The sequence below is a fragment of the Pinus tabuliformis genome, chromosome 1_2, assembly GCF_031772625.1.
Source record: "Pinus tabuliformis cultivar Carrire ecotype Pingquan chromosome 1_2, CPIR1, whole genome shotgun sequence".
NCBI classification, from domain to species: domain Eukaryota; kingdom Viridiplantae; phylum Streptophyta; class Pinopsida; order Pinales; family Pinaceae; genus Pinus; species Pinus tabuliformis.
Window position 1 is genome coordinate 353,583,770 of NC_142298.1, and position 27,515 is coordinate 353,611,284.

Here is a 27,515-nt window from a genome sequence, read left to right on the forward strand (position 1 = left end):
AACTATTTCTGACAGGTGCAGACCCTCTCATTTGCAGAGGTAACAGGAAATTGGATTCCGGACATATGTTTTGCAATTGGCATGGTGAGCTCATATTTGGTTGAGCCTCATTGGATTAGTGCCAAGAATCTTCTGAGATATCTTCGGGGCACAATCTCTCATGGATTGAGATACACTACCGGAAATATGAAACTGCATGATTGCTCGAATGTTGATTGGGCAGGCAATGTGGAGGATCACTGGAGCACTCCTTAGTGTTGTTCCTCTTTGGATTCTGCTTCTAAGTAGGAAGTAGAAGTCGACTGCTATAAGCTCCGCCGAGATCGGATACATATCTACGAGTATGATCTCGTATGAAGCTGCCTGGTTGGGGAAGTTCTTCAGTGAGCTGTTTGTACACATGATGAATACCATTGAGATTCTCTGTAACAACCAGAGGTGGGATTCGATTATTGAGGAATCCCATATTCGACGATTGCTCCATCAGATAGACATCAAATACTACCTTATCTAGTATATGGTAAGTCGATGATTAAGGAGGCTCCATTGCATTGAGATGATGTACAGGTCACTAAAGCCCCAGGGGAAATATCAAATCTATGATTTTCCCAAACGACTTGGAGTCGTCAAGAGACCCTTGTACAAGGGTCCTGCATATTGCATACATTAAGCTCTGGGAGCTAAGGGGGCTTGTAGTTCTTACTGGAGCAACGTATGACCACAAGGTGACTCACCCTCCCCTGGTGGTGCGCACTGGGACAAGATGATTCGCTCTCTTGTGAGACAAGATGATTCACTCTCTTGTGGAACAGGATGATTCGCTCTCCTGTGTAGCAGGATGATTAGTTCTCCTGTGAGGCCTGGACTGATGTGTTCTCCATGGCGATTGTAGCAGGATTGATGTGTTCTCTTGTGAGGCCTGGATTGATGTGTTCTCCATGGCGATTGTAGCAGGATTGATGTGTTCTCCTGTGAGGCCTGGATTGATGTGTTCTCTATGGCGATTGTAGCAGGATTGATGTGTTCTCCTGTGAGGACGGGATTGATTAAGTTCTCCTGTCGAGGCATCCTACCCATGCAGTCTGGGACTCATGGGAAGTACCTCTCATCTTATCAATGAGCATGGAAATGAAGTTAGGGACCATAGTAGTACCAATGGACGCATTGTTGTATCTACTGTACTCCCTACACTAGGATGACCTCCATTGATCTGGGATCAATGATACTGGTCTGGGACTAGTGGTAGGAGTTGTACCATATTATGACGTTGACTTCGAGTCGGTTGAGACTAGTCTGGGACCAGTGGTACATACTCTGAGACTGACTTTTGTCAGTGCAGTACTGGTCTGGGACCAGTGAGAGTGGTACATACTATGACGCTGACTTCGGGTCGGCTGAGGCTGGTCTGGGACCAGTCGTACACTCTCTGAGACTGCGATACTGGTCTGGGACAAATGGTAGGAGTGGTACCCAATATGACACTAACTTTGGGTCGAATGAGACTGGTCTGGGACTAGTGGTATGCACTGTGACACTGACTTCGGGTCAATGGAGAATGGTATGAGACATTCTCGATCAATTCTTCTTCTTCATAGTTCAGTAGAGCAAAGCCAGCTAAAACAGCAAAGCTGAACAAAGCAAAGCAGAGCAAGCAGAGCTGAACACAGCCAGCAAAGCTGAGCAAAGCAGGGCAGAGACAGCAGAGTTGAGCAGAGCTGGGCAGAGCAGTGCAAGGCACTGATGGCAGAGATAGTACAGTCGAACTTATGGATCAACGGATGGAGTTCTCCCTAGTTGAGAGGGAGTGTTAAATTGCCAACTAGGGCCAAACTGCGTGTCGGTCGGCTTATTTATGGCAGCTGATATTTTTATTGGAACCCTCCCATTGAAAGGTGTAGGTTTGATCCAAAGATCATCCGATTCCGATAAGTATTTATGGAGATATGAATTTATTTTGTTTATGTAATCATTATCAAAGCCGACCAACTCTTATGTAGGCTCTAGAAGCCCAAATGTCATGTCTATTCATCATATATGTTTTAGTATAAATTGAAGAGGACTTGAGGTCATTTGGGCATGCAAATTCTTCATGTGCTCTCCTCTCCACATCTTGGGTTTTTGGAGAAGGAGAGACACTAATGAAGGATGCCCTAAGATGATGCCCTAATGGAGAAGGTTGTCATAACAACGCAGGATCTAGCAGCGTCGTTTAAGGATCTATATGCAGTCGTGAAGGAATAAAATACGTTGCTCATCAAAGAACTAACCGCAGACAATAACCATATCACGTAGGCCCTAAATCTGGCAGCGTAGTTTAAGAGATACGTGGACATACATATACGCAGTCATTCTGGCAGCATATGTACGCATCAACAGAAGTCATAATCCTGCAAACATTAAAGACATCCACGCAGTTCCTATACGCTGAGCAGGGAATCTATACGTTGGAATGAAGGACCTTATCCACGCAGTCCATACACTGTAATGAAGGCTATATATATAAATATATATATATATATGCACAGTATGGTAAACTTCCACGCAAATTATACGCTGGAATGAAGGACCTTATCCACGCAGTTCATAAAGGCAATATATACGCACAACATGATAACATTATACGATGTACACAATCAATGAAGCCGCAGTAAAAAGCTATGTGCAATCATGAAGACAGTCATACGAACTCGGATACTTCTGATATTTTGAAGAGTAGTTACAAGATAAATGTCAGAACTCTGTCCACTATAATAATCATACTATTAAGGGAATGAAGCAGTAGTGAAGCCGCAATCAAGGTTGTCAAAGTCGCAGTCATGTTAATGAAGTCGCAGTAAGGGTAACAATGAAGCTACAGTCATAGAAATGAAGTCGTAGTAAGGACAATGAAGCCGCAATCAAAGGAAATGAATCTGCATTTCTATATGGGATAAATCTAGGGTTCCGTTGTGTCCTCGAATATGAGGAGCAACAAAATCTAGGTCAGCCTCCTCTCGGCATACCTGTAATAAAAATGATGCCCTCGGATGGATAGAAAAGATAAGTCAGTGTGTGATCTACTACTACCTTCACTATGACATACCTGTAGCAGCCTCAACAAGATGTATTGCAAAGCCATGGAAGAAGTTTCCATCATAACAAAGATTCTCGACATACATAAAGAAGGAGACTATATCATCACAACATGAGGCAGTCTCATCATACTTCAAGGAAGATTGATTATGATCATAGTTTGGAACATGACTGTAGTTGATCATACATAAATGTGGTCGCATAGTCTCAGAGGAACTCAGTGTTGCACAATGATACATTGTGCACGGGCAGCAAGAAGTTTGATATTATGCATGGGCAGCATGGGCAGCATGAAGCATGATAAGATCATGGGCAGCATGGGTAGCATGAAGCTAGATGATAATCATGATTAGTGCAGCATGCAATGGTGCAGCAAGTGGACCAAATGCAGCACTACGATAGGTGAAGCCGTCACCTTGGAGAATCAGTTGAAGCAGAATGTCTTCAACTGATCTCATCGGTATACGAAATGATCTATGCTAGATCTAGATAAGTCAATGTGTTGACTTCTGTTGTAAATGTACTATCTCTCTCTCTCTTTCTCTGCTGAACTTTGAAGCACATAAAAGAAGAATTGATCAAGGGTTTCCCCACACATTGTGGGGTTTGTCCCTGGCTAGCGCCACATCTTGTGTCCTCTTGTCTTGGCTTGTCTTCTGCGATTTATATTTATGTTCTATCTGCAGTTTATCTTAACGCTGATGTGATTGCTAACTGTGAACATTTAAATAAATTGCTCTAGCATAGAACATACCTAATCTTAACAAAGTGTAACTCTCTCCCTCCCTAATTCAAATTGTAACTCCTCAAGACAACTGTACATTCCTCTCTATTCTTGGGATGAGTTATACTTCTCATCAAGTAACTCCTCCCTCATGGAATTCGATGCTTCTATTATTGGCTCAAGGCATGAATTCATTTTGTAACTCCTCTCCTTTCTCACCTATTTTAGCAAGAGCAAGTGAGAGTTGAGAGTAGCTTGTTCATTATGAAGAAGGAGAGCTAGTGTTCAATGTGCGCAAGAGAAGTGTGAGAGTCAGTGAAGACTAAGAGCAAGGGAAGAGCTAAAGCAAGTGTGAATGGCAACATCTGATCAAGAAAAGGAGATCTTCAAGCAAAAAGTAAGAGCACTTCAGCTGCAAGTTGATCAGACATTGGCAACTTTATTCATTCTCATTCTCTCTCTCTCTCTATGTACTCAACTGAACAATTGAAGAAACCTAACAGTAGAAGAATCATTTGGGTTTTCCCCTTTTGAGTTTTTTCTTGGACATTGGACCTAACTCTCAGTGTCTCATATTTGTGCTTGTCTATCTTTATATGATCCTTAAGTTTATGTTTTATCTACAAATATTGATCTGAAAAGTTGTGAAGAAGAAATTTTCATTCTAAGTAATTGTAACAACATAGACTATTCAATTTTCTACAAGGTACATTCAATTTTCTGCAAGTACATTCAATTTTTTGCATAGAACTTTCAAGATTCTGCATAAACATTTTAAATCTCCACATAGAACTTTCATATGTTAACATGGTATTAGAGCCTTGGTGAAGACAAGTCCAAGGAGACCAAAGATCACCTGAAGAGACCCCACTTGTTGCCGAAGTTTTCAGATTAAGATGACTTCATCCTACTTCAATTTAGAGGAGAAGTTAAATGATGATTAAAACTTTGGTTCGTGGAAGGCAAGGCTAGATATCGCTCTTGAAGAACACCAAGTTCTAGAATATGTTGAAGACACAATAGTTGATCTACCAAAGAATGCAAGTGCTGTTGTCAAATCTAAACATAAAAAGAGTGAAATCAAAGCTAGAAAAATTATCATCGATTCTCTTAGTGGTCATCTCATTACTTATGTTTCTGGTTTAAAGAAAGCTAAAGAAATGTATGACAAGCTAATTAGCATGTTTGCAATTAGTAACTTGAATCAGATTATTGCCTCGAAGAATCCCCTGAAGGACATCAAGATTAACAAACGAGAGACGGTTCAAGTATACTTCCTGAAAATGACCAAAATCAAGAATCAACTGTCAACAGTTGGTGAAGTTGTACCCGACAAATAAATGGTGATGATTGCACTTGGAGGTCTTTCTCTTGTTTGGGAGATTTTTATCACCACCATATTCCCACATTTGATGAGCTCCCGGGAAAGTGTATCCAAGAGGAGGCCAGAATGATTTTTAGAGGGAGAATTTCACATCATGAAGAAGGAGAACCTACTGCATTTTCAGCCTATGACAAGAGAAAGAAAGGTAATAAAAAGAAATATGCTTTCAAATCAAATAAAGGGAATCTAGACATGTCAAAAGTTAGATGCTTTAACTGTTAAAAACATGGTCACTTTGCTCGTGACTGTAGAGAAAGAAAAAGGCCATCTAAATTCAAAAGCAAATCTAATTATAGAAAAGACTCTTTTCAAAATCAAAGAAAAGGTCATCCTCAAAAAACAAGAAATCCAAGGTATAGAAATAATGCAACGGATTCTTGTTTTTGTTCTTTCAAGTTCTTTTGCATATTCATTTGATGGTTGCTTAGTTGATAGTGGTCCTTCCAAAAAATTTACTAACACTCTCTAAACTAGTTGAGAGGGAGACTAATTAAAATATTATCCTTGGAGATAATTCTACTCACCAAGTTGAAGGTTATGGTTCAGTTTCATTTCAGTTAGATGATGGTAAACCTATTTTTCTACAAGAAGTTTTGTATGTCCCTGGTTTGAAAAAGAATCTCGTACCCATATGTGCTCTAGAAGATAAAGGAATGAAAGTTGTTTTTATTAATGGAAAAGTTTAAACTTGGCATTTGAACTCAAGTATGAGAGAAGCCTCCACTATTGGATCAAGATGTGAAGGGATTTACAAAGTCAATGGTAAACTCATTCATGCACTGGTCCATGATATCGATCTTCAGTGTGAGATATGGCACAGAAGATTTGCTCACCTACACTACAAAGCCTTAGCTCATGTAAGGAAGATGTTTTCTGGAATACCTGAGATCAAAATGTATCATGAAGGAGTTTGCCAAGGATGTGCAAGTGGAAAGCATATAAAGGGACCATTTCCTTCAAGCATAACAAAAACTAGTAAGTTACATCAGCTCATACATTCTGATTTATATGGACCTACGCTTGTTACTGCTCTTGGTGGCTAATTGTATTTCATGTTTTTTGTTGATGATTTTTCTCGCAAGACATGGATATTCTTTTTCAAAAAGAAAGGGGAAGCATTTGACATGTTCAGAAATTTCAAGGCTCTGATTGAAAACAAAAGTGGAAAGTTGATCAAAGCTTTCAGATCTGATAATGGGGGAGAGTTTACCTCCAATGATTTTAATGATCTTTGCAAAAACACAAGAAAGAAATCATTGTCATACGATCCACAACAAAATGTTGTGGCTGAAAGGAAGAAGAGAACCATTATGGAAGCAGTCAGAGCCTTGCTGCATGATCAAGAGCTACCAAAGTTTTTGTGGGGAGATGCTGAAATTATTGTTGTTTATGTGCAAAACATAACTCATCATCAGGCCTTAGACAATAAGACTCCTGAAGAAGTCTTCACTGGTAAAATGCCTAAGGTGAGTCATTTGAGAATCTTTGGTTGTCCTGTGTACTTTCATGTGCCAAAAGAGAAAAGGAACAAACTAGAAGCGTCAAGTAAGAAGGTACGTTTGTTGCTTATTGTAATAATTCAAAAACTTATAGAATTTATGTACCTAGTCAAAGAACTATAGGTTTTAGTAGAGACGTAACATTTGATGAAAATTCAGCTCTTAAAAAAGCAAGAGACTCTCCTCCTCCTATCATTGTTGAAAGACAAAATGTTAATGAACAAGAGTCTACATCTGAGTCTAGACTCTAAACCAAAACCTAAGAATGAGCTTGTTGATAATGCAATGGGTTCCATGGATCCCCTAGATCCTCCACCACATGATCCTCCTACCAGAAAGAGACCAATATGCTTCCGAGATACCTTACAAGATGTTGAACAACATGCTGTGCCAAGAGGAACGTTCAAAGGAAGTATGAAGCCAAGCTGATTTCAAGGGTATGTTGTTGCCTTCCCAAGATCCTTGCAATCCACATGTCTTCATTCCTACAAGGAGACAAAGCCACCAAGAGAATTGCGAGGTTACGTGTTTTAACCTTACTGCATACACAAGTGAAAAAAAAATCAAAGAAATTTGTCAAAAAATGTCTATTCAACCAAGCTTATGCTCGAAAGTAGGTTTTAGAAATGTAAGCCTAATTTAGCATGCAAGTGGAATGCCTACGTATTAATGAAATGTATCCAAAGAGATGTATCGATAACAATGCGTTTCTAGTAGATATATGTTAAAATTTGGCAGCACAGGGATGCATTTCTCCTAGAAGAAATCATATCTTTCAATTATGTTCGAAGCACCTATTATAAAATTTCATTTCTAACAATTCTCGTATGACTTTCCAAAAATAGTAAGTCACATCTCAATTTGGAAGTCACTTTCCAAAAATAGTAATCATGTCTAAATGATCAAGGATTATCTTGACATATGGAATCCACTTTAAACTCAAATCAATCATGATTATACAAGTCAAGAATTAATATTTTATCCTTACTAGTATTAATATTATTATTATGATACTATTATTATAAAATAGTCTAAAGTCACTCACCTTTAATGGATTAAAAAAAACGAATTCTCAATAGTCTCATGGAATAAGTCAATCAAATTGAGAATGTCTTACTTGGTAAACTGAACCTCTCTCTTGGAAAAAAATAATAACTCCACGCTTAAGAGAATGTAACTCTCCCTCACTAATTTGATGTATGGTGAACGTGTAACTCCTCAATAAATGCAGTTGTAACTCCCTCACTCAATACGATTTGTAATTCTCACTAAATATTCTCTCATGTCTAAATGTAAATCTCCCTCTCCCTAATTCAAATTGTAACACCTCAAGACAAGTGTACCTCTCTCTCTATTCTTGGGATGAGTTACATTTCTCCTCAAGTAACTCCTCCATCATGGAATTTGATTCTCCTATTGTTGGCTCAGGGCATGAATTCATTTTGTAACTCCTCTCCTTTCTCATATATTTAAGCAAGAGCAAGTGAGAGTTGATAGTATGTTCATTGTGAAAAAAAAAAGACAAAGTGTTGAGTGTTTGCAAGAGAAGTGTGAGAGCAAGTGAAGAGCAAGAGCAAGGGAAGCGTTGGAGCAAGTGTGAAGGACAAGATATGATCAAGAGAAAGAGGAGCTCTTCAAGTAAAGAGAAAGAGCACTTCAACTGCAAGTTGATTAGACATTGGTGACTTTATTCATTCTCATTTCTCTCTCTTTGTACTTCGTTGAACAATTGAAGAAATCTACTAGAAGAAGAATCATTTGGGTTTTTCCCCTTGAGGGTTTTTGCCTTGGTCATTGCAACTAAAACTCAGTCTCTCATATTTGTGCTTGGTTGTCTTCATATATTCCTTAACTTTATGTTCTATCTACAATCGTTAATCTGAAAAGTTTTGAAGAAGAAATTTGCATTCTAAGTAACTGTAATAGCATAGAACATTTAGTTTTTTGCAGACTACTTTCAAGTCCCAGCATAGAACATTCAGTTTTCTGCAAATTACATTCAGTTTTCTAAATAGAACTTTCAAGCTTCTACAAAGAACTTTTAAGTTTTTGCATAGAACTTTCTAAGGTTAACAAGGTATCAGAGCCTTGGTGAAGACAAGTCCAAGGAGACCAGAGATCACCTGAAGAGACCCCACTTACTGCCAAAGTTTTATGATCAAAATGACTTCGTCTTACTTCAAGGTAGAGGATAAGTTGAACAATGCTTCAAACTTTGGTCCATGGTAAGCAAGGCTAAATATCACCCTTGAAAAACATGAAGTTCAGCAATATGTTGAAGGCACAGTAGCTGATCAACCAGAGAATGCAAGTGTTGTTGTCAAATCCAAACATAAAAATTGTTAAATCAAGGCTAGAAAAATTATCTTTGATTCTCTTTGTGATCATCTGATTACTTATATTTCTAGTATGAAGAAAGCTAAAGAAATGTATGACAAACTAATTGGCATGTTTGCACTTAATAACTTGAATCGGATTATTGCCTTGAAGAATCAACTGAAGGACATCAAGATGAACAGAGGAGAGGTGGTTCAACCATACTTCCTGAGAATGACCAAAATCAATGTTAAGATTTGGTATGTTCTATGCTAGAGCAATTTATTTAAATTTTCACTGTTAGCAATCACATCAGCATTAAGATAAACTACAGATAGAACATAAATATAATATGCAGAAGACAAGCCAAGACAAGAGGACACAAGATATGGCGCAAGCCAGGGACAAACCCCACAATGTGTGGGGAAACCCTTTGATCAAATCTTCTTTTATCTTCAAATTTCAGCAGAGAGAGAGAGAGAGTACAATTACAATAGAAGTCAACACTTTGACTTTTGATATTTGAAGACATATTGCTTCAACTATCCTTACGCTGCTCGTACATCATGCTGCCCTGATCATCAGTATGTTGCTCCTTACTTAATGTGCACATTATGCTGCTTCTTTCATCATCATGATCTGAGATTGTTTATCCTTATCATTCTTATTATGTTGAGACTGTGTCCTTTTACTGGCATGCCAAGGATCTCTTGACCATCATCGAAACCTATTTCGATATCAGAGTTATGTAACTACTAACATAATCTTCATTGAGCCAAGAGAATAGATCTATCACTGTTGTTCATTATGTTTGGGTTGCTACAGGTATGCCACCGAGGTTTATATACCAAGACAATATGGTACCCTCATCTGAGATCTTCTCTACTTCAAGTCATAGGTATGCCGAGAGTGTATTTGGTCCAGAACTTCAGTCAACACTGCGTCCTCATCACACCTCCTAGATCTGGTACTCCATGTTTGTATTGTCATAAGGATTTCACTAAGATCTGTATATATATAGACTGTTGTGCGAGATATCAACACAGTCTTCGAGATCCTTACAAGTATGTCGAGGCCATTGGTTATTCTATTGAGATATGCCTGTACAGATCCGAATGTAGTTATATATATATAGACTGTTGTGCGAGTATGCCTGTACAGATCCGAATGTAGGTATGTATATATAGACTATTGTGCGAGTATGCCTGTACAGATCCGAATGTAGGTATGCCTGTACAGATCCGAATGTAGTTATAGACTGTTGTGCGAGATATCAACACAGTCTTCGAGATCCTTACAAGTATGTCGAGGATGTATACCGAGACTGCTACAGGAATATCATATGCCAATACAATATTCTTATCCGAGATCTGTCTCATCGATCCAAGTTTTGTGCCTTCAATTCATAGGTATCCCAAGGTGAGATCTCTGCTCCAAAACTTAGATCAATTTTGCGTCATTATTAATGCATCAAGATCTGGCCATGACTATGCCGAGAGTATCTATCCCAAAACGCATGTCAATACTGTATCTATATCCGCAGGTTTCTCTGCTCTATCCATTTGATAACTTCACCTTCAAATCACAGGTATGCCGAGTGTAGATTAGCTTGACTGCGGCCTTACGCGTGATTGCGGCCTTCCATGCTTGACTGCGGCCTTACGTGCTTGACTACAGCCTTTAACTTTATCACTGCAGATTCCATCTACCATGGCTCCCTTCTACTACGGCTACCATCTATGCCTGCGCATAAATGTATTCAATAACAGCGTTAGAGGACTGCGTTTTGGCTGCTACAGGCAGTGTATAGACTGTGCGTATATAGTCTCCATGCGTATAGAATGACGTGTATATAGTTTCCATAGCCAACAGATTAGGGATCACATAACTATTTCCATTGCTGTGCGTATAGTTGCTCCATTACCAACGGATTAGGGCATTGTACTGCAGCTAGGGCTCCTTCTTAGGCCAGCGTATTCTTTTGGTTCTCTCCTTCTCCAAAAACCCAGACGTGGAGAGGAGATCACCTCAAGAATACGTGTGTGCAAATGATATCAAATCCTCATCTATTTATACCAAAATGAGGATGATGAATAGACACGTCGGTTAGGCTTCTAGAGCCTACATAAGAGCTGGTCGGCTTGACTATAATTACATAAACAAAATAAATTCATATCTCCATAAATACTTATCAGAATCGGATGATCTTTGGATCAATCCTACACCTCTCGACGAGAGGGATCCAATAAAATTATCAGCTGCCATAAATAAGCTGACCCACATGGAGTTTTGCCCTAGTTGCCAATTTAACACTCCCTCTCAACTATGGGAAACTCCATCTGCTGATCCATATGTTCGACTGTACTATCTCTGCCATCAATGCCCTACACTTCTCTGCCCATCTTTGCTCAGCTCTGTTGGCTCTGCTCTACTATACTCAGCTCTGCTGGCTTTGCTAGCTCTGCTCTGCTTTGCTCAGCTCTGCTGGCTCTGCTCTGCTCTGCTCAGCTCTGCTGAACTATGAAGAAGAAGAAGAATTGATCGAGAATGTCTCATACCATTCTCCACTGACCCGAAGTCAGACTCAGAGTGCGTAACACTGGTCCCAGACCAGTCTCAACTGACCCAAAGTCAGCATCATAGTAGGTACGACTCTCATTGGTCCCAGACCAGTCCTGCACTGACACGAAGTCAGTCTCGGAGTATGTACCACCGGTCCCAGACCAGTCTCAGCCGACCCAAAGTCAGCGTCATAGTATGTACAACTCCTACCACTGGTCCCAGACCAGTATCATTGATCCCAGATCAATAGAGTACATCCTAGCGTAGGGAGTACAGTAGATACAACGATGTGTCCATCGGTACTACTATGGTCCCTAACTTCATTTCCCTGCTCATTGATCAGATGAGAGGTACTTCCCATGAGTCCCAGACTACATGGGTAGGATGCCTCGACAGGAGAACTTAATCAATCCTGTCCTCACAGGAGAACACATCAATCCTGCTACAATCGCCATGGAGAACACATCAATCCAGGTTGCCATGGAGAACACATCAATCCAGGCCTCACAGGAGAACACATCAATCCTGCTACAATCGCCATGGAGAACACATCAATCCAGGCCTCACAGGAGAACTAATCATCCTGCTACACAAGAGAGCGAATCATCTTGTCCCACAAGAGAGCGAATCATCTTGTTCCAGCGCGCACCACCAGGGGAGGGTGAGTCACCCTGTGGTCGGATGTTGCTCCAATAGAACTGCAAGCCCCCCAAAGCTCCCAGAGCTCAATGTATGCAGGACCCTTTTACAAAGGTCTCTCGACGACTCCAAGTCATTCGGGAAAATCACAAATTTGGTCTTTCCACGGGGCTCTAACCTGAACATCATCTTAATGCGATGGAGCCTCCTTGATCATCGACTTACCATAGATAAGGCAGTATTCGATGTCTATCTGCTGGAGCAATTGTCAAATACGGGATTCCTCAATAATCGAATCCCATCTCTGGTTGTCACAGAGAATCATAGTGGTATTCATCATGTGTACAAACAGCTCACTGAAGAGCTTCAGAACCAGACCGCCTCACAAAAGGCCATACTATCCTTGGTGGTGCTCAGAGTCACCAACTTCTACTTCCTGCTCATCCAGGATAACGAGGCAGATTCCAAAGAGAAACAGCACTGAGAAGTGCTCTAGTGATCCTCCACACTGCCTGCCCACCCTTCATAATCATGTGGTTTCATATTTCCGGCAGTGTATCTCAATCCATGACAGATTGTGCCGTGAAGATATCTCAGAAGATTCTTGGCACCAATCTAGTGAGGCTCAACCAAATATGAGCTCACCATGTTATCTGCAACACAGATGTCCGGACGGAGGTTCTCCAAGAACATCAACGCGAATGAGTTTATGAAACTCAGAGGCATTTCCCAAATCTGGTCCGACATCATTACCATATAACTTCTGAAAGTTAAGATCCTCAAGGCAGTCACAAGCTTGCATCTTATCTTCCCACATTCAGAATCCAACTCCCTCTGTCTCCTATAAATGAGGGTCTGCACCTGTCAGACATAGGTGCCGGTACGAGAGGTTTATCATCCACAACCTTCGAGTAATGGTTTGGATCGGTTTCACTCCTAGTGAATCTCAGCTGCATTAGACAGCTATCAATCCTCTCATATTATGCCTGAGGTGTTTTTCTTCAAGCCATAGAGGGCTTTCTTCCACCTGTATACATGAGATTCCTTGATCATGATTCTCAAACTCCTCGGGTTGTTCCAAACCTGTGAACCTGCTGCATGAGGGGAATGGTACCCTTATAATATTTTCCTTTGGTACATTTCAGACTTGTACCTTCATGCTTCCTTTTGAATTCAGGCATTCTAGTCACCATTTGACTCACAGACCTCTAGAGCTGAGTCAATGGACATGGTCCCCAGTGGACTTCCTGCAACTTGATACAACCCTGAACTCAAAAACATCTTTAAAAGATCTATTTTCAAACACGTACCTTTTCATCGATAAGTGCCACCCTGCAACCTTTGACTTCCATTTCCGAGATGGACATCAGGGTCGATCAGGTACATAAAAGAGATTTTGGGGTTCCTTGCTTTCGTGGAAGAGTCGACCATTTCCTTGATGATCTGCATTACCAGTCGTTCTTTTGATCATTGAAGATGTCCCAAGAATGATTGTTATCTTCATCAAGAGATGTATCTCTGCCATTCGAACACTCCTTCGCATAACGGCCGAACTTATTTCAACAAGGCATCCGCCTTTCCTTCCACCCTTAGATCCGAACTTCCCAATGAAGTGATCTTGAGATGGACCATCAAAATCTTCCGCTGCGCCATTCTGATAACATTCTTTGCTTTGAATTCACCCTCGGTGAATTATGAGGAACCCATTGATCCTTCTGTCTTGTCCCAACTGTCTTCGGTGATTGCTATTTCACTCTTGCTTGGGCATTGTCTTCACCTCAGCTCTAATACCATGTTAAGATTTGGTATGTTCTATGCTAGAGCAATTTATTTAAATTTTCACTGTTAGCAATCACATCAGCATTAAGATAAACTATAGATAGAACATAAATATAATATGCAGAAGACAAGCCAAGACAAGAGGACACAAGATATGGCGCAAGCCAGGGACAAACCCCACAATGTGTGGGGAAACCCTTTGATCAAATCTTCTTTTATCTTCAAAGTTCAGCAGAGAGAGAGAGAGAGAGAGAGTACAATTACAATAGAAGTCAACACTTTGACTTTTGATATTTGAAGACATATTGCTTCAACTATCCTTATCATGCTGCCCTGATCATCAGTATGCTGCTCCTTACTTAATGTGCCTTTCATCATCATGATCTGAGATTGTTTATCCTTATCATTCTTATTATGTTGAGACTGTGTCCTTTTACTGGCATGCCAAGGATCTCTTGACCATCATCGAAACCTATTTCGATATCAGAGTTATGTAACTACTAACATAATCTTCATTGAGCCAAGAGAATAGATCTATCACTGTTGTTCATTGTGTTTGGGCTGCTACAGGTATGCCACCGAGGTTTATATACCAAGACAATATGGTACCCTCGTCCGAGATCTTCTCTACTTCAAGTCATAGGTATGCCGAGAGTGTATTTGGTCCAGAACTTCAGTCAACACTGCGTCCTCATCACACCTCCTAGATCTGGTACTCCATGTTTGTATTGTCATAAGGATTTCACTAAGATCTGTATATATATAGACTGTTGTGCGAGATATCAACACGGTCTTCGAGAACCTTACAAGTATGTCGAGGCCATTGGTTATTCTATTGAGATATGCCTGTACAGATCCGAATGTAGTTATATATATATATATATATATATATAGACTGTTGTGGGAGTATGCATGTACAGATCCGAATGTAGGTATGTATATATAGACTGTTGTGCGAGTATGCCTGTACAGATCCGTATGTAGGTATGCCTGTACAGATCCAAATGTAGTTATAGACTGTTGTGCGAGATATCAACACAGACTTCGAGATCCTTACAAGTATGTCGAGGATGTATACCGAGACTGCTACAGGAATATCATATGCCAATACAGTATTCTTATCCGAGATCTGTCTCATCGATCCGAGTTTTGTGCCTTCAATTCATAGGTATCCCAAGGTGAGATCTCTGCTCCAGAACTTAGATCAATTTTGCGTCATTATTAATGCATCAAGATCTGGCCATGACTATGCCGAGAGTATCTATCCCAAAACGCATGTCAATACTGTATCTATATCCGCAGGTTTCTCTGCTCTATCCATTTGATAACTTCACCTTCAAATCACAGGTATGCTGAGTGTAGATTAGCTTGACTGCGGCCTTACGCGTGATTGCGGCCTTCCATGCTTGACTGCGGCCTTACGTGCTTGACTGCAGCCTTTAACTTTATCACTGTGGATTCCATCTACCATGGCTCCCTTCTACTACGGCTACCATCTATGCCTGCGTATAAATGTATTCAATAACAGCGTTAGAGGACTGCGTTTTGGCTGCTACAGGCAGTGTATAGACTGTGCGTATATAGTCTCCATGCGTATAGAATGACGTGTATATAGTTTCCATAGCCAACAGATTAGGGATCACATAACTATTTCCATTGCTGTGCGTATAGTTGCTCCATTGCCAACGGATTAGGGCATCGTACTGCAGCTAGGGCTCCTTCTTAGGCCAGCGTATTCTTTTGGTTCTCTCCTTCTCCAAAAACCCAGACGTGGAGAGGAGATCACCTCAAGAATACGTGTGTGCAAATGATATCAAATCCTCATCTATTTATACCAAAATGAGGATGATGAATAGACACGTCAGTTGGGCTTCTAGAGCCTACATAAGAGCTGGTCGGCTTGACTATAATTACATAAACAAAATAAATTCATATCTCCATAAATACTTATCGGAATCGGATGATCTTTGGATCAATCCTACACCTCTCGACGAGAGGGATCCAATAAAATTATCAGCTGCCATAAATAAGCTGACCCACATGGAGTTTTGCCCTAGTTGCCAATTTAACAATCAAGAATCAACTGTTAACAGTTGGTGAAGTTGTACCCGACAAATAAATGGTGTTGACTACGCTTAGAGGCCTTTCTCCTGTTTGGGAGAATTTTATCACCACCATCAACAATATTAACACTCTTCCCACATTTGATGAGATCCTGGGAAAGTGTATTCAAGAGGAGGCTAGAATGATCTCCAAACAGAGAATTTCACATCATGAATAAGGAGAACCTATTGCATTTTCAGACTATGACAAGAAAAAGAAAGGTAATAAAGGCTCTCATCATTTTCCAAAGAAATTTGCTTTCAAATCAAATGATTCCTTTAAACTGAATTTAGACATGTCAAAAGTTAGATGCTTTAACTGTCAAAAGCATGGTCATTTTTCTCGTGATTGTAGAGAAAGAAGAAGAGCACCTAGGTTCAAAAACAAATCTGATTATAGAAAAGGCACTTCTGAAAATCAAAGAAAAGGTCATCCTGAGAAAGCAAGAACCCAAGGTATAGAAATAATGCAACAAAAACTCAATCAGAATATTTTCTTATTTATGCTCTTTCTAGTTCTTCTTTTGCAAAATCATTTGATAACTAGCTTGTTGATAATGGTGCTTCCAAACATTTTATTGGTTACAAAAAAGCACTCTCTAATCTAGTTAAAAGGGAGACTAATTTAAATGTTATCCTTGGAGATAATTTTGTTCACCAAGTTAAATGTTATCTTTCGGTTTCATTTCAGTTATATGAAGGCAAATCTATTTTTCTGCAAGAAGTTTTGTATGTACGAGGTTTGAAAAAGAATCTTGTATCCATATCTTCTCTAGAAGATAAAGGAATGAAATTTGTTTTTATTAATGGAAAAGTTCTAACCTAGCCTTTGAGCTCAAGATGAAAGAAGGCTTCACTCTTGGATCAAGATGTGAAGGGCTTTACAAAGTCAAAGGTAAACCCATTCATGCACTGGTCCATGATAAAGATCTTCAGTGTGAGCTATGGCACAAAAGATTCGCTCACCTACACTACAAAGCCTTACTTCATGTAAGAAAGATGGTTTTGGGAATGTCTGAGATTAGATTGGATCATGAAGGAGTTTGCCGAGGATGTGCAAATGGAAAGCATGTAAAGGGACCATTCCCTTCAAGTAGAACAAAAACCAGTAAGGTACTTCAGCTCATACATTCTGATTTATGTGGACCTACACTTGTTGATTCTCTTGGTGGGTGGCTACATGTATTTCATGTTTTTCGTTGATGATTTTTCTTGCAAGACATGGATATTACTTTCCAAAAAGAAACGAGAAGCATTTGACATGTTCAGAAATTTCAAGGCTCTGATTGAAAATCAAACTGGAAATTTGATCAAAGCTTTCAATCTGATAATGGGGCAAATTTCACCTCCAATGATTTTAATGATCTTTGCAAAAACACATAATAAAGAAAGAAACCATTGTGTCGTACAATCCACAACAAAACAGTGTGTCTAAGAGGAAGAACGAAACCATTATGGAAGCGGTTAGAGCCATGCCACATGATCAAAAGCTACCAGAATTTTTGTGGGGAGAAGCTGCAAATATTGTTGTTTATGTGCAAAATAGAACTCCTCATCAGGCCTTAGATAATAAGACTCTGGAACAAGTCTTCAATGGCGAAAGGCCTGAGGTGAGTCATTTGAGAATCTTTGGCTATCTTGTGTACTTCTACGTGCTGAAAGAGAAAAGTAACAAATTGGAAGCTTCACGTAAGAAAGGTATATTTGTTGGTTATTGTGATAATTCAAAAGCTTAGAATTTATGTACCTAGTCAAAGAACTATAGAGTTTAGTAGAGACGTAACATTTGATGAAGATATAGCTCTTGGAAAAGCAAGCAACTCTCCTCCTCCTACCATGCTCTAAACTGGAACCTGAAAATGAGCTTGTTGATAATGCCATGGGTTCCATGGATCCTCTAGATCCTCCACCACATGATCCTCCTACTAGAAAGAGACCACTATGATTGTGAGAAACCTTGGAAGATGTTGATCAACATGCTGCCCCAAGGGGAATGTTCACAGAAAGTAAGAAGCCAAGTCAGTTTCAAGGGTATGTATTGCCATGAGCAACATCATTCAGGCATAATCATGTAGCTTTGAAAAAGTTATAAAAGAACAAGTCAGGAAAGATGCCATGACAAAAGAATACAAGTCCATCATCCAGAATGATGTCTGGGAAGTGCTTCTTAGACCTCAAGGTAAATTTGTTTTCACTTCCAAATGGTTGTTTAAGATTAAACATGGTACATATGGTAGTATTGAAAAATATAAGGCTAGACACTAGAGGTTTCTCTTAGAAAGAGGGAATAGATTATGATGAGGATTTTGCACCTGTAGCTCAATATACTACTGTTTGATCTGGTGTTTCCTTAGCATCTAGCCAGGGATGGACTCTTCACCAAATGGACGTGAAACCAGCTTTCTTGCATGGCTTCCTCAAGGAACATAAGGCTTTGAAGAGCATGACAAGGAAACTCGTGTATGCACACTAAAGAAAGCCTTATATGGGCTAAAGCAAGCTACACGAGCTTGGTATGCTCACATTGGTAGCTACCTAATCAAGCTTCATTTCACCAGAAGTAGTGCAGACCCAAACCTCTACTCCAAAACAATCCAAGGTATACCTTTGATTTTGGTATTGTATATTGATGATTTATTCTTGACAGGAGGAGAACCTCTTATCCTACAGTGTAAGAGGGAGTTAGCTTCTGAATTTGAAATGAATGACCTTGGTTTGAGGCATTAATTTATGGGTTTGAGGTCTGGCAGAGACCTACTGAAATTTATCTTTCTCAAAGAAAATATGTTGTTAAGCTTCTTGAAAGATTTGCTATGGTAGAATGTAAGTCCATGCATACTCCTATGGAAGTGAAATTCAAGAAATTGTGTGGCAAAGTTGCAGAACCTAATCTGACAAATCCCGTGGAGTATAGACAACTCATTGGTACTTTGATGTTTTTGGTAAACATTAGGCCTAACATATCCTTAGTTGTAAACACTTTAAGTCAACATATGATTCATCCCTTTCATGCCCACTGGATTGTTGCAAAACATGTACTCAGATACTTGCATGGAACTACCAATATAGGATTGAAATACACTGCTAAAAATGTAAGACTTCATGGATATACTGATGTCGATTGGGTTGGTAACTTTGTTGATAGAAAGAGTACTTTTGGGTGCTACTTTAGCTTGGGATTTCCCATGATCTCTTGGATGAGAAGAAAGCAGAAGTCTATTGCAATGAGTATAGCTGAAGTTGAGTACATTGTTGCTAGCATGGCTACCTGTGAGGCAGGTTGGCTGAGAAAGCCTTTTGGGGAACTATTTGAGCAAGTTCCAGACACAACTGCTATATATTGTGATAATACGAGTGGGATTGGTCCGCAGAAAATAATGTGTTTCATGGCAAGTCCAAGCATATTGAAGTATCACTATATTCGGGATATGGTGCAGAGAGGAGCAGTGAGGCCCCATCACATCTCCACTGATGATCAAAGAGTTGACATTCTCACCAGGCCTTTACCGAAAGGAAAGTTCTTGGTTTTTAGATAACAGCTTGGAATTATAGACGTGACCATTTCGGGAAGCAGTCACAGTTGATCGAGAACATTGAGTTGCCTTCCCCCCTGTTAGAGATCACGGGATTAGGGAATGATGTCGGAAAGCTCCTGAGGATGAGGGACCTCTTGTGTAGTGTGTGCCACAAGAGTAGGCCTCAGTATGCATCAAACCAACAGTCTATAATGTGGGAAGAGCCACCTATTTGTCCAATAGGAGTAGTGAGACTTGTCTATGTGACTTTTCTAGGATGCAAGTGTTCCACCACTTGATATTTAATGAAACATTGTTGTGTTTGATAGTCGTCTGTGTGACTTGTCTAGGATGTAGGTTTTCCACCACTTGACATTTAATGAAACTTTGTTGTGTTTGATTCTTGTTTGTGTGACTTGTTTGAGTCTTGTCTATGTCATGCGTATGTTCTATCACTTAATTTTTGGGATGAAAATTGGTTGAGTGTAATCCTTGTCTATGTGACATGTGATGATTCTTTCCTTTCCAAATTTTTGTCAAATGGATGATTCTTCATTAGATTGTGACTTCATTGTTAGAGATGTTATAGAGTAGAGTTGAACTGAGACGAATGAAAGAGATCAAAGAAAGCATAGACCTTTGATGCAGAAAGAAATTCCTCCCTAGCTGAGAGGGAGAGTTAAAATTTGGTAGCTCAGGGATGAATTTCTCCTAGAAGAAATCATATCTTTCAGTTCTGTTTGCACCACCTATAATCAAATTTCATTTCCTCAAGTAACTCCTCCCTCATGGAATTCGATTCTCCTATTGTTGGCTGAAGGCATGAATTCATTTTGTAACTCCTCTCCTTTCTCATCTATATAAGCAAGAGCAAGTGTTGATTGTGTGCAAGAGAATTGAGAGCAAGTGAAGAGCAAGAGCAAAAGAAGAGTTGGAGCAAGTGTGAAAGACAAGATTTGATCAAGAGAAGGAGGAGATCTTCAAGCAAAGAGCAAGAACACTTCAGCTGGAAGTGAATTTATTCACTCTCTCACTCTCTCTCTCTCTCTCTCTCTCTCTGTTGAACAAATGAAGAAATCTAATAAAGGAATAATCATTTTGGTTTTTCCCCTGTGCGGTTTGCTTTGGTCATTGGACCTAACAGTGTCTCATATTTGTGTTTGGTTGTCTTCATATGATTCTTAAGTTTATGTTCTATCTACAATTGTTGATTTGAAAACTTTTGAAGAAGAAATTTGCATTCTAAGTAATTGTAACAGCATAGAACATTTAGTTTACATGAGGGCTCCACGAATTCATGAAGGGACACATCTATTGGTTAAATTTTACATCAAGCCTACATGACTTGAAAACCAATAATTACTAGTCAACTTCAAAAATTCATAACTTTGTTTCTAGAGCTCTGATTTGAGTGATCTTTGGAGCGTTGGAATTGGCTCGCCAAGCTCTATCACCTCAAATTTTCCCAAGCTCAAATTCATCATGGTTTTGACCCAAATCTCGATGGGTGCAAAACCCCATACTTGGGTTCCAAGCCCAAAAGTGTGATGCTTTGCCCTCCAAACCCTAAACCCTAGGGCTTGGAGTACCTCCCATGCTACACAAATCAACATCTGCTTCGGATCTAAACTCCTTGAACTTTTCAAATACTTCATCTTTCGTTTTGAGAAGGTAGAGCCATGTCTTTCTAGAATGGTCATCAATGAATGTTACATAGTAGAGATGACCTCCAAGTGATTTCTCAGACATGGGCGCACACACATCAGAATGAATGAGGTCTAATATCTCTTTAGACCTAGTTTCACTATTTGAAAATGGCCTTCTTATATGTTTTCCCAAAGAGCACCCCTTGCACACACCTTCATGATCTAACTTCATATTGGGATGCCATGAACCAATTGATTAAGAGTAGGGATAACCTTGTAATGTAAATGACCATATCTCCTATGCCATAGCCCAATGGGATTGATTTCCATGTGAACGAAAGCTTGAGGAGATGGTGTAATAACTCTATACAGGCTTCCTTCAGGAACTCCAATAACCCTAGCTTTATCAATGCTTGAGTCTTTTCCCCAAACCAATACTTTTCCATCAACAAAAGCAACTCTATCGTTTTTATCTTCTAAACAAGAAATAGAAAGAAAATTCTTTTTCAAACCTGGAACATATCGTATGTTGTTGAGATGCAGCTTCAATCCATTTTCTAGCTTCAACGATGTTGATCCCATGCCTCTAACAACATAGCTTTTGTTGTCACCCAATTCCACTACATGAGAAGATGGCTCCTTTGATATTGTATGAAGTTGTTTACTTTCTCTTGTCATGTGCCTTGATGCTCCACTATCAATGATCCATGCATTGTCATCACTCAGAGAACCTGTAAGAGCAGTCTAAAACCCTTGACTTTTGACCTTGTTGAATAAGTAGTGGATGACCTTCTTGATCCAACTTCCAACATTGTTGATACCCATTCTCATATAGTTTATCAAAGAGAGAGAATCCATGTTCATTCCTTTTGAGCCAACAAAGTGATCTTCAACCTTTCTTGACCTTAGCTCTGATAGACTGATACCATGTTGAGAAATCAATGCAAGTAGATTAGGGTTTGATTCCTCTTTCTTGATAATTACTTGTGAGTTATGTTGACTTCTTTTACTTTTATTACCTTATCTTTCATCAAATAATTACCATATTATGTTTGTATGAAGATCACAAAAACACAAGACACAAGGTATATGCACTATGCCAAGGCAAAACCCCTCTCGAGGGGAAAACCCAGTAAAAAATTATCTTCCTTCAATAGTTTTCTTTGAGACTCTTCAACCTAGACATAGACCAAACCTTCCCTCCACACCAAATCAGTCCCTCCAGATCTTCGACCCCTTTGCAGCAGCACTTCCACCCCAGCGACTTCGACTATGCAACAACTTACTGCATCAGGTAGCAACTGGCAGCAGCAACACTTTGAAGACTTCGATCTCCCAAACTAGGGCACGAAAGAGAGAGAGAGTAACACCATAACTTTGATTTCTTCCTTCTCCTTAGCCTTGACCCAACTCGCACTTCCTTTGACTTCTTTGACTCACTTCGCACTTTTCCCAGCTTCACTATTGAACTTTTTTGAGATGAGATGCTCCAAACGAATTCAATCTCCTTCTATTTATAGGCTCCAGGTGAGGTCGAATTGGTGTCCCTTAGGCCAAATTGATCTCCTTGGGGCCGACTTGGTGTGAAGGTTACATAAATCATATTTGACTCAATAATAAATCATTTTACATGATTCGAAAGCCCAAGAAGGGTCTCTTTAAATGTACAATGACACTATTGACTCAATATTAGTCCTAGGAGTCCACAATGGAGACTTTGACTTATATAATGATGACCCAAGCATGAAACTCATGCTTTAATAAGTCATTGATACAATAATAAAAATTCTTTTCTTTATTCTTTTGACAAGTACATTACATGATGACTCAAATACATTAATGAAGACCAAACCTAGTTACATTTTCCAACACTAGCAACAAATGCCCAGTTATGGCCAGGTTCAAGTATCAGTGCTTCCAACCATAGCTCATGAATCCTTACTAATGGTATTTATCACTTTCCAATAGTAAACCATAGAGTCAATGCATCTGACTCCCCCAGAATTTGATTCCTTGTTTCTAATGGACACATAAATGATGATAATTAATAGCATGAATTACAATATGAAGCCAAAACAATCTTTCTATCTGTAAGCATCAAAAAATATTATTTGACTTGCTTAAAAGAAACAGGAAAAGAGAATGGAATCAGAAAAAGGGCTAGAGGATCTCAGGGGATAAGAAACATGAACCCACCCCCCTCCCAGCATATATTTTGTGTATAAAATTGATGACTGATGCATTAATGTAGCATCAAGATTGGAATGGGAACATTAACAAGAACGGCAACAGAACGAGAAAGAGGTCTCCTGGTCAGGCTTTGGTAGCATCGGTTTAACATGCTAAGCTAGATTGGTATCCAGGGAACAAAAGTAATTATCATTCTGGGAATATTAAAATGAACAAAGTTCATTTACTAAATATGAAATGAACAGCTTGGTTGACAAACTGAATATAAATGGAAAAGAATGCATACAGATTAAAATCATGTATCAAATATGTAATATGGGAAGATGTGAGAAAAGATTTACAATGACCTGTGTGACAATATATACACATCAAAGGGACACGAGGTGAAAGGTTATGATGAATGGTTATAACTTATGACCCTTGGTGGTATATTATTATTATTATTATTATTGTGTTACAAACATAGGAATGGAACACAACAGACCAAGCCAGAAGAGACATCCAACTTCAACAGTACATGAATAACACAAAATCAAATGTAATACTTATCTCTCTGAAGGCACACACAAGAAAGGTGGCCGAGGCCAACAACATGTTAAATTATAAGCTTGAAGTTTGAACAAGAAAACAATTACCGATATGCTAGTCAAATACGCTACATGGCTGTCATCTGGACCCCATCCATATTCAAGAACCATGCGAGTTGCTAGCTGCAACATTCAACAGATACATATGCAAAACTGAAGAAATCTTATGCGTTCGCATAAAAAATTGAAAAGGACTATAAAAGAATATGAACAAGAAGAAAGAGCAACAAGAAACATAATACATTCCTTTTCAGATAATTCACACCTTTCATGCCTTTTGAGTCTTTAGAAAAGGATGAGGTACATGCTGATTTTAGAAAGTAATATTTGAAAACAAGAATAATGGAGACAATGATTTTGGCTTTAGAAGTATTTAAATCTGTCCAGACCTCTTGAGCCTCTTCAATTTCAAATGTTGACAAGTTGTTACTTTCTTCGAGTGGAAGCAAAAGCTGTGCAGCAACATATGAACCAAAGCACAGAACAAGTTTCTTCTCTAGATATGACCGGGTTATTATTTGTGAATCTTCAAATCCTCCAGTTGTCTGTCTCGTAATCTTTGTAAATCCAACACCCTGAAATCAAAGAAACTAGTCAGAACTTTGTATAACTATAAATATCATAAAAGCCAACATGCTTCCATTATATATGTTGATTTATTATAAAAAGAAATGGAACACCTTTCCACATGTAAACACGTCAGAACAAGAACTTGGAATTGTAATATTAGCATGAAAAGAAACATATGCGTGCAGACAGATTACTCATTTAGTGACATGTGATATGACCAGCCAAACCTCCCAAGGAACTTTAAATGTTAGCAGTAGCACCATATGGTTATAGCCTACCACTACAGGACACAGTCTAGCCTGGTAGTCCTCATATTGCTACAACACTTGACCATATGAAACAATATTAGATATTAAAGACTTAAATGGTAAGTGATAGGCATAAGGCACAAACATGAGCGGAAATGCACGTGACACGCTGGAAAAACAATTAGTTATTGATGTCAGCATAGTGTGTTGGTCGGAAAAGACAAGGTAAGGGGTAAGACAAAATTTGCCTTTTAGTGTTCTACGGATGGAATTTAAACAATTTATCAGCAGAATCGAAAAAAGTTAAAACTATGTTTCAGCACTCGAGTGTTAAAGAAATTGTAGTGGTAAGTTGTCGTAACACCATGCTTGATTCCTTTTGAAAGTTTAATGGGCATAAATATAATGTAATGTTGCACAAAGCAGGGACGGAACTGGGACGTTTTTTCGAGGCAGGGACGCAGAAGCATCATTTTCCAAAAATCTAGGAACCGAAGCATCTGCTAGCTCTCTCTCTCTCTCTCTCTCTCTCTCTATATATATATATATATATATATATCAATGTTACCAGACTCGGAATCGGCAATAAATCGGCGAGGCAAAAGAGAGAAGAGTTTTAATCGGATTGGGAAAAAATCGGGAAAAAATCGGCAAATTCATTAAATAAAAATATACACATATATTGAATTAAAAAAACCATTTTTCATTAATATTGGGTAAAGGTATGTCCAAACAATGCATAATATCAATAGATGTCCAAAATATCATGAATAAATAAGTATCTCATATATGTTATGAGTCCACACATGATCCAAAGCACCGAGTCTTGAGTCCTTAGAAGCATATGCTTCTAAAAGTTTACAAAAAAAGTTAAAAACTGCATACTAATCAGAAAAAAATCAGCAACTAAGAGTCTAAGACTCTTAAGAGTGAGAACTAGAAGCGATTCCTTCCACTCCTTCGCTTGCTTGACTCTCAAACTTCTCCAAGTCATGAAGGCTGGAAAGAGGAGGCTCATCTAATTGAACCCATTCTGCCGCATTTGTAGCTTGCAAATCTATCCCTTCAAGGTCGATTGGTGAATGATCCATACCTGTCATTATCATGAGACATTGAAATGTGAATTAAAATTTCACTTTGAAGTTTGAACTTTAAACTTTTAAAGTACGAACTAGATTATGAAGCCTTCAAATTCAAGCTCTCAAATCTCACCTTGTATTTGTTTGTTGCGAAGTCGTAGATTGTAATGGACAAATACAAGGTCATTCAAGCGTTTTTGTGTCAATCGGTTGCGCTTCTTAGAATGTATTTTCTCAAACATGCTCTAGTTGCGTTCACAACCTGAAGCACTGCATGCTTGGTTTAAGATTCGAATGGCAAATCTCTTCAAATCTGGCGTATCACTACCAAAGTTTTGCCACCAAAGACCTAGCAAGTGGTAAGGGTTTGTGAGTAGAAGACTAGAAGTACCAAATTAGTAAATAGTAAAAACTTAAAAAGAAAAGAAAATTTAATAAAACATTTAACATACAAAATAAAGTTTAAAGTAATTTAATGCCTTCAAGTTGGGTACCTGGCAACATCTTTGACCTTTGTCTTATAGCACTGGTATAGGCAAACAATTTAGATGGTGCCCTATAATCTTGTAGTTGGGAAAAGACACGACTTTGTTGTTCTGGATCAGGGAAGCACCTTTCCATGCATGTCATAAGTCCTCTGCCAACCTCCCCATCCTCATTAAAATATTGTGGGTTTAAGAAGTACCCAGCAGCATGTAAGGGGGAATGCAATTGCCTATCCCAACGTGCATCTATAATGTCCCAAAGAGGCATATACTTTGTCTCATCATCCCCATATATTCTTTTGATGGCCTCCTTTGCGAGATCCATCGCCTCATAAATGTAACCCATAGCGGGTTTGTCACCATCAACCATCCTGAAAGTTCAAGCATTCAAATTTAAAGAAATATGAAACATTGTAAATAAAAAGAAGCTTGAAATGAAATTTAAAAAATGAAAAAGTTAAAAGACTAAAAGTACCTGAGAACTCTAACAAGGGACTCCGTCACAGCAATAATCTCTTCGGCATCTTTCCAGAAGCCATCATTAAACACAAGTGCAGCAATTTCGATGCCTTCAGGGGTCTTGGAATGTTTAGATCCCATCCACTCAGGTCCCAAGAACATCCTCTTCAGATTTATCTTTTTCTCAACCACAGACTGCAAAGATATGAAATTTGTTGCAAATCTAGTCACTGCAAGTCGAACAATTTCTTTACCTTCAGTGTATAGTCTCATAGTGTTTAGGACAATAGTGTGGTTGTATAGGTATTTGGTTATGGATTTTGCCTTCTCCACAACCTCATGTATCCAATGAAGCTTACCAATGTCCTCAAGCATTAAATCTATGCAATGGGCAGCACAAGAGGTCCAAAAAATAGTGGGGTGCCTCATCTCAAAAAGTCTACCAGCAGCCATATAATTCGCTGCATTATCAGTGACAATTTGTACAACATTTTCTTCTCCCACTTCTTGAACGACTTCCTCCATCATTTCACAGATAAGTTGGGCAGTCTTAACCTTATCTGAAGCATCCACTGACTTGAGAAACATTGTGCCTGCGGGACAAGATACAAGGAAATTTATTAAAGTTCTATTCCTTTGATCTGTCCATCCATCACTCA

The 27,515-nt window shown here is 39.1% G+C and overlaps 1 protein-coding gene across 1 annotated transcript in view; it reads right to left on the bottom strand.

Annotated features, from left to right (window-relative positions):
* EMB2458 (FtsH extracellular protease family) overlaps window positions 1-27,515 on the bottom strand; it is a 462,403-nt gene that overhangs the window by 182,611 nt on the left and 252,277 nt on the right. Inside the window, exons 14-15 of the mRNA XM_089395178.1 lie at window positions 24,405-24,590; window positions 24,064-24,138 (exon numbers count right to left, since the gene is read on the bottom strand). Of these exons, the coding sequence (XP_089251304.1) occupies window positions 24,064-24,138; window positions 24,405-24,590 (261 nt within the window). The remainder of the gene's footprint in view (window positions 1-24,063; window positions 24,139-24,404; window positions 24,591-27,515) is intronic.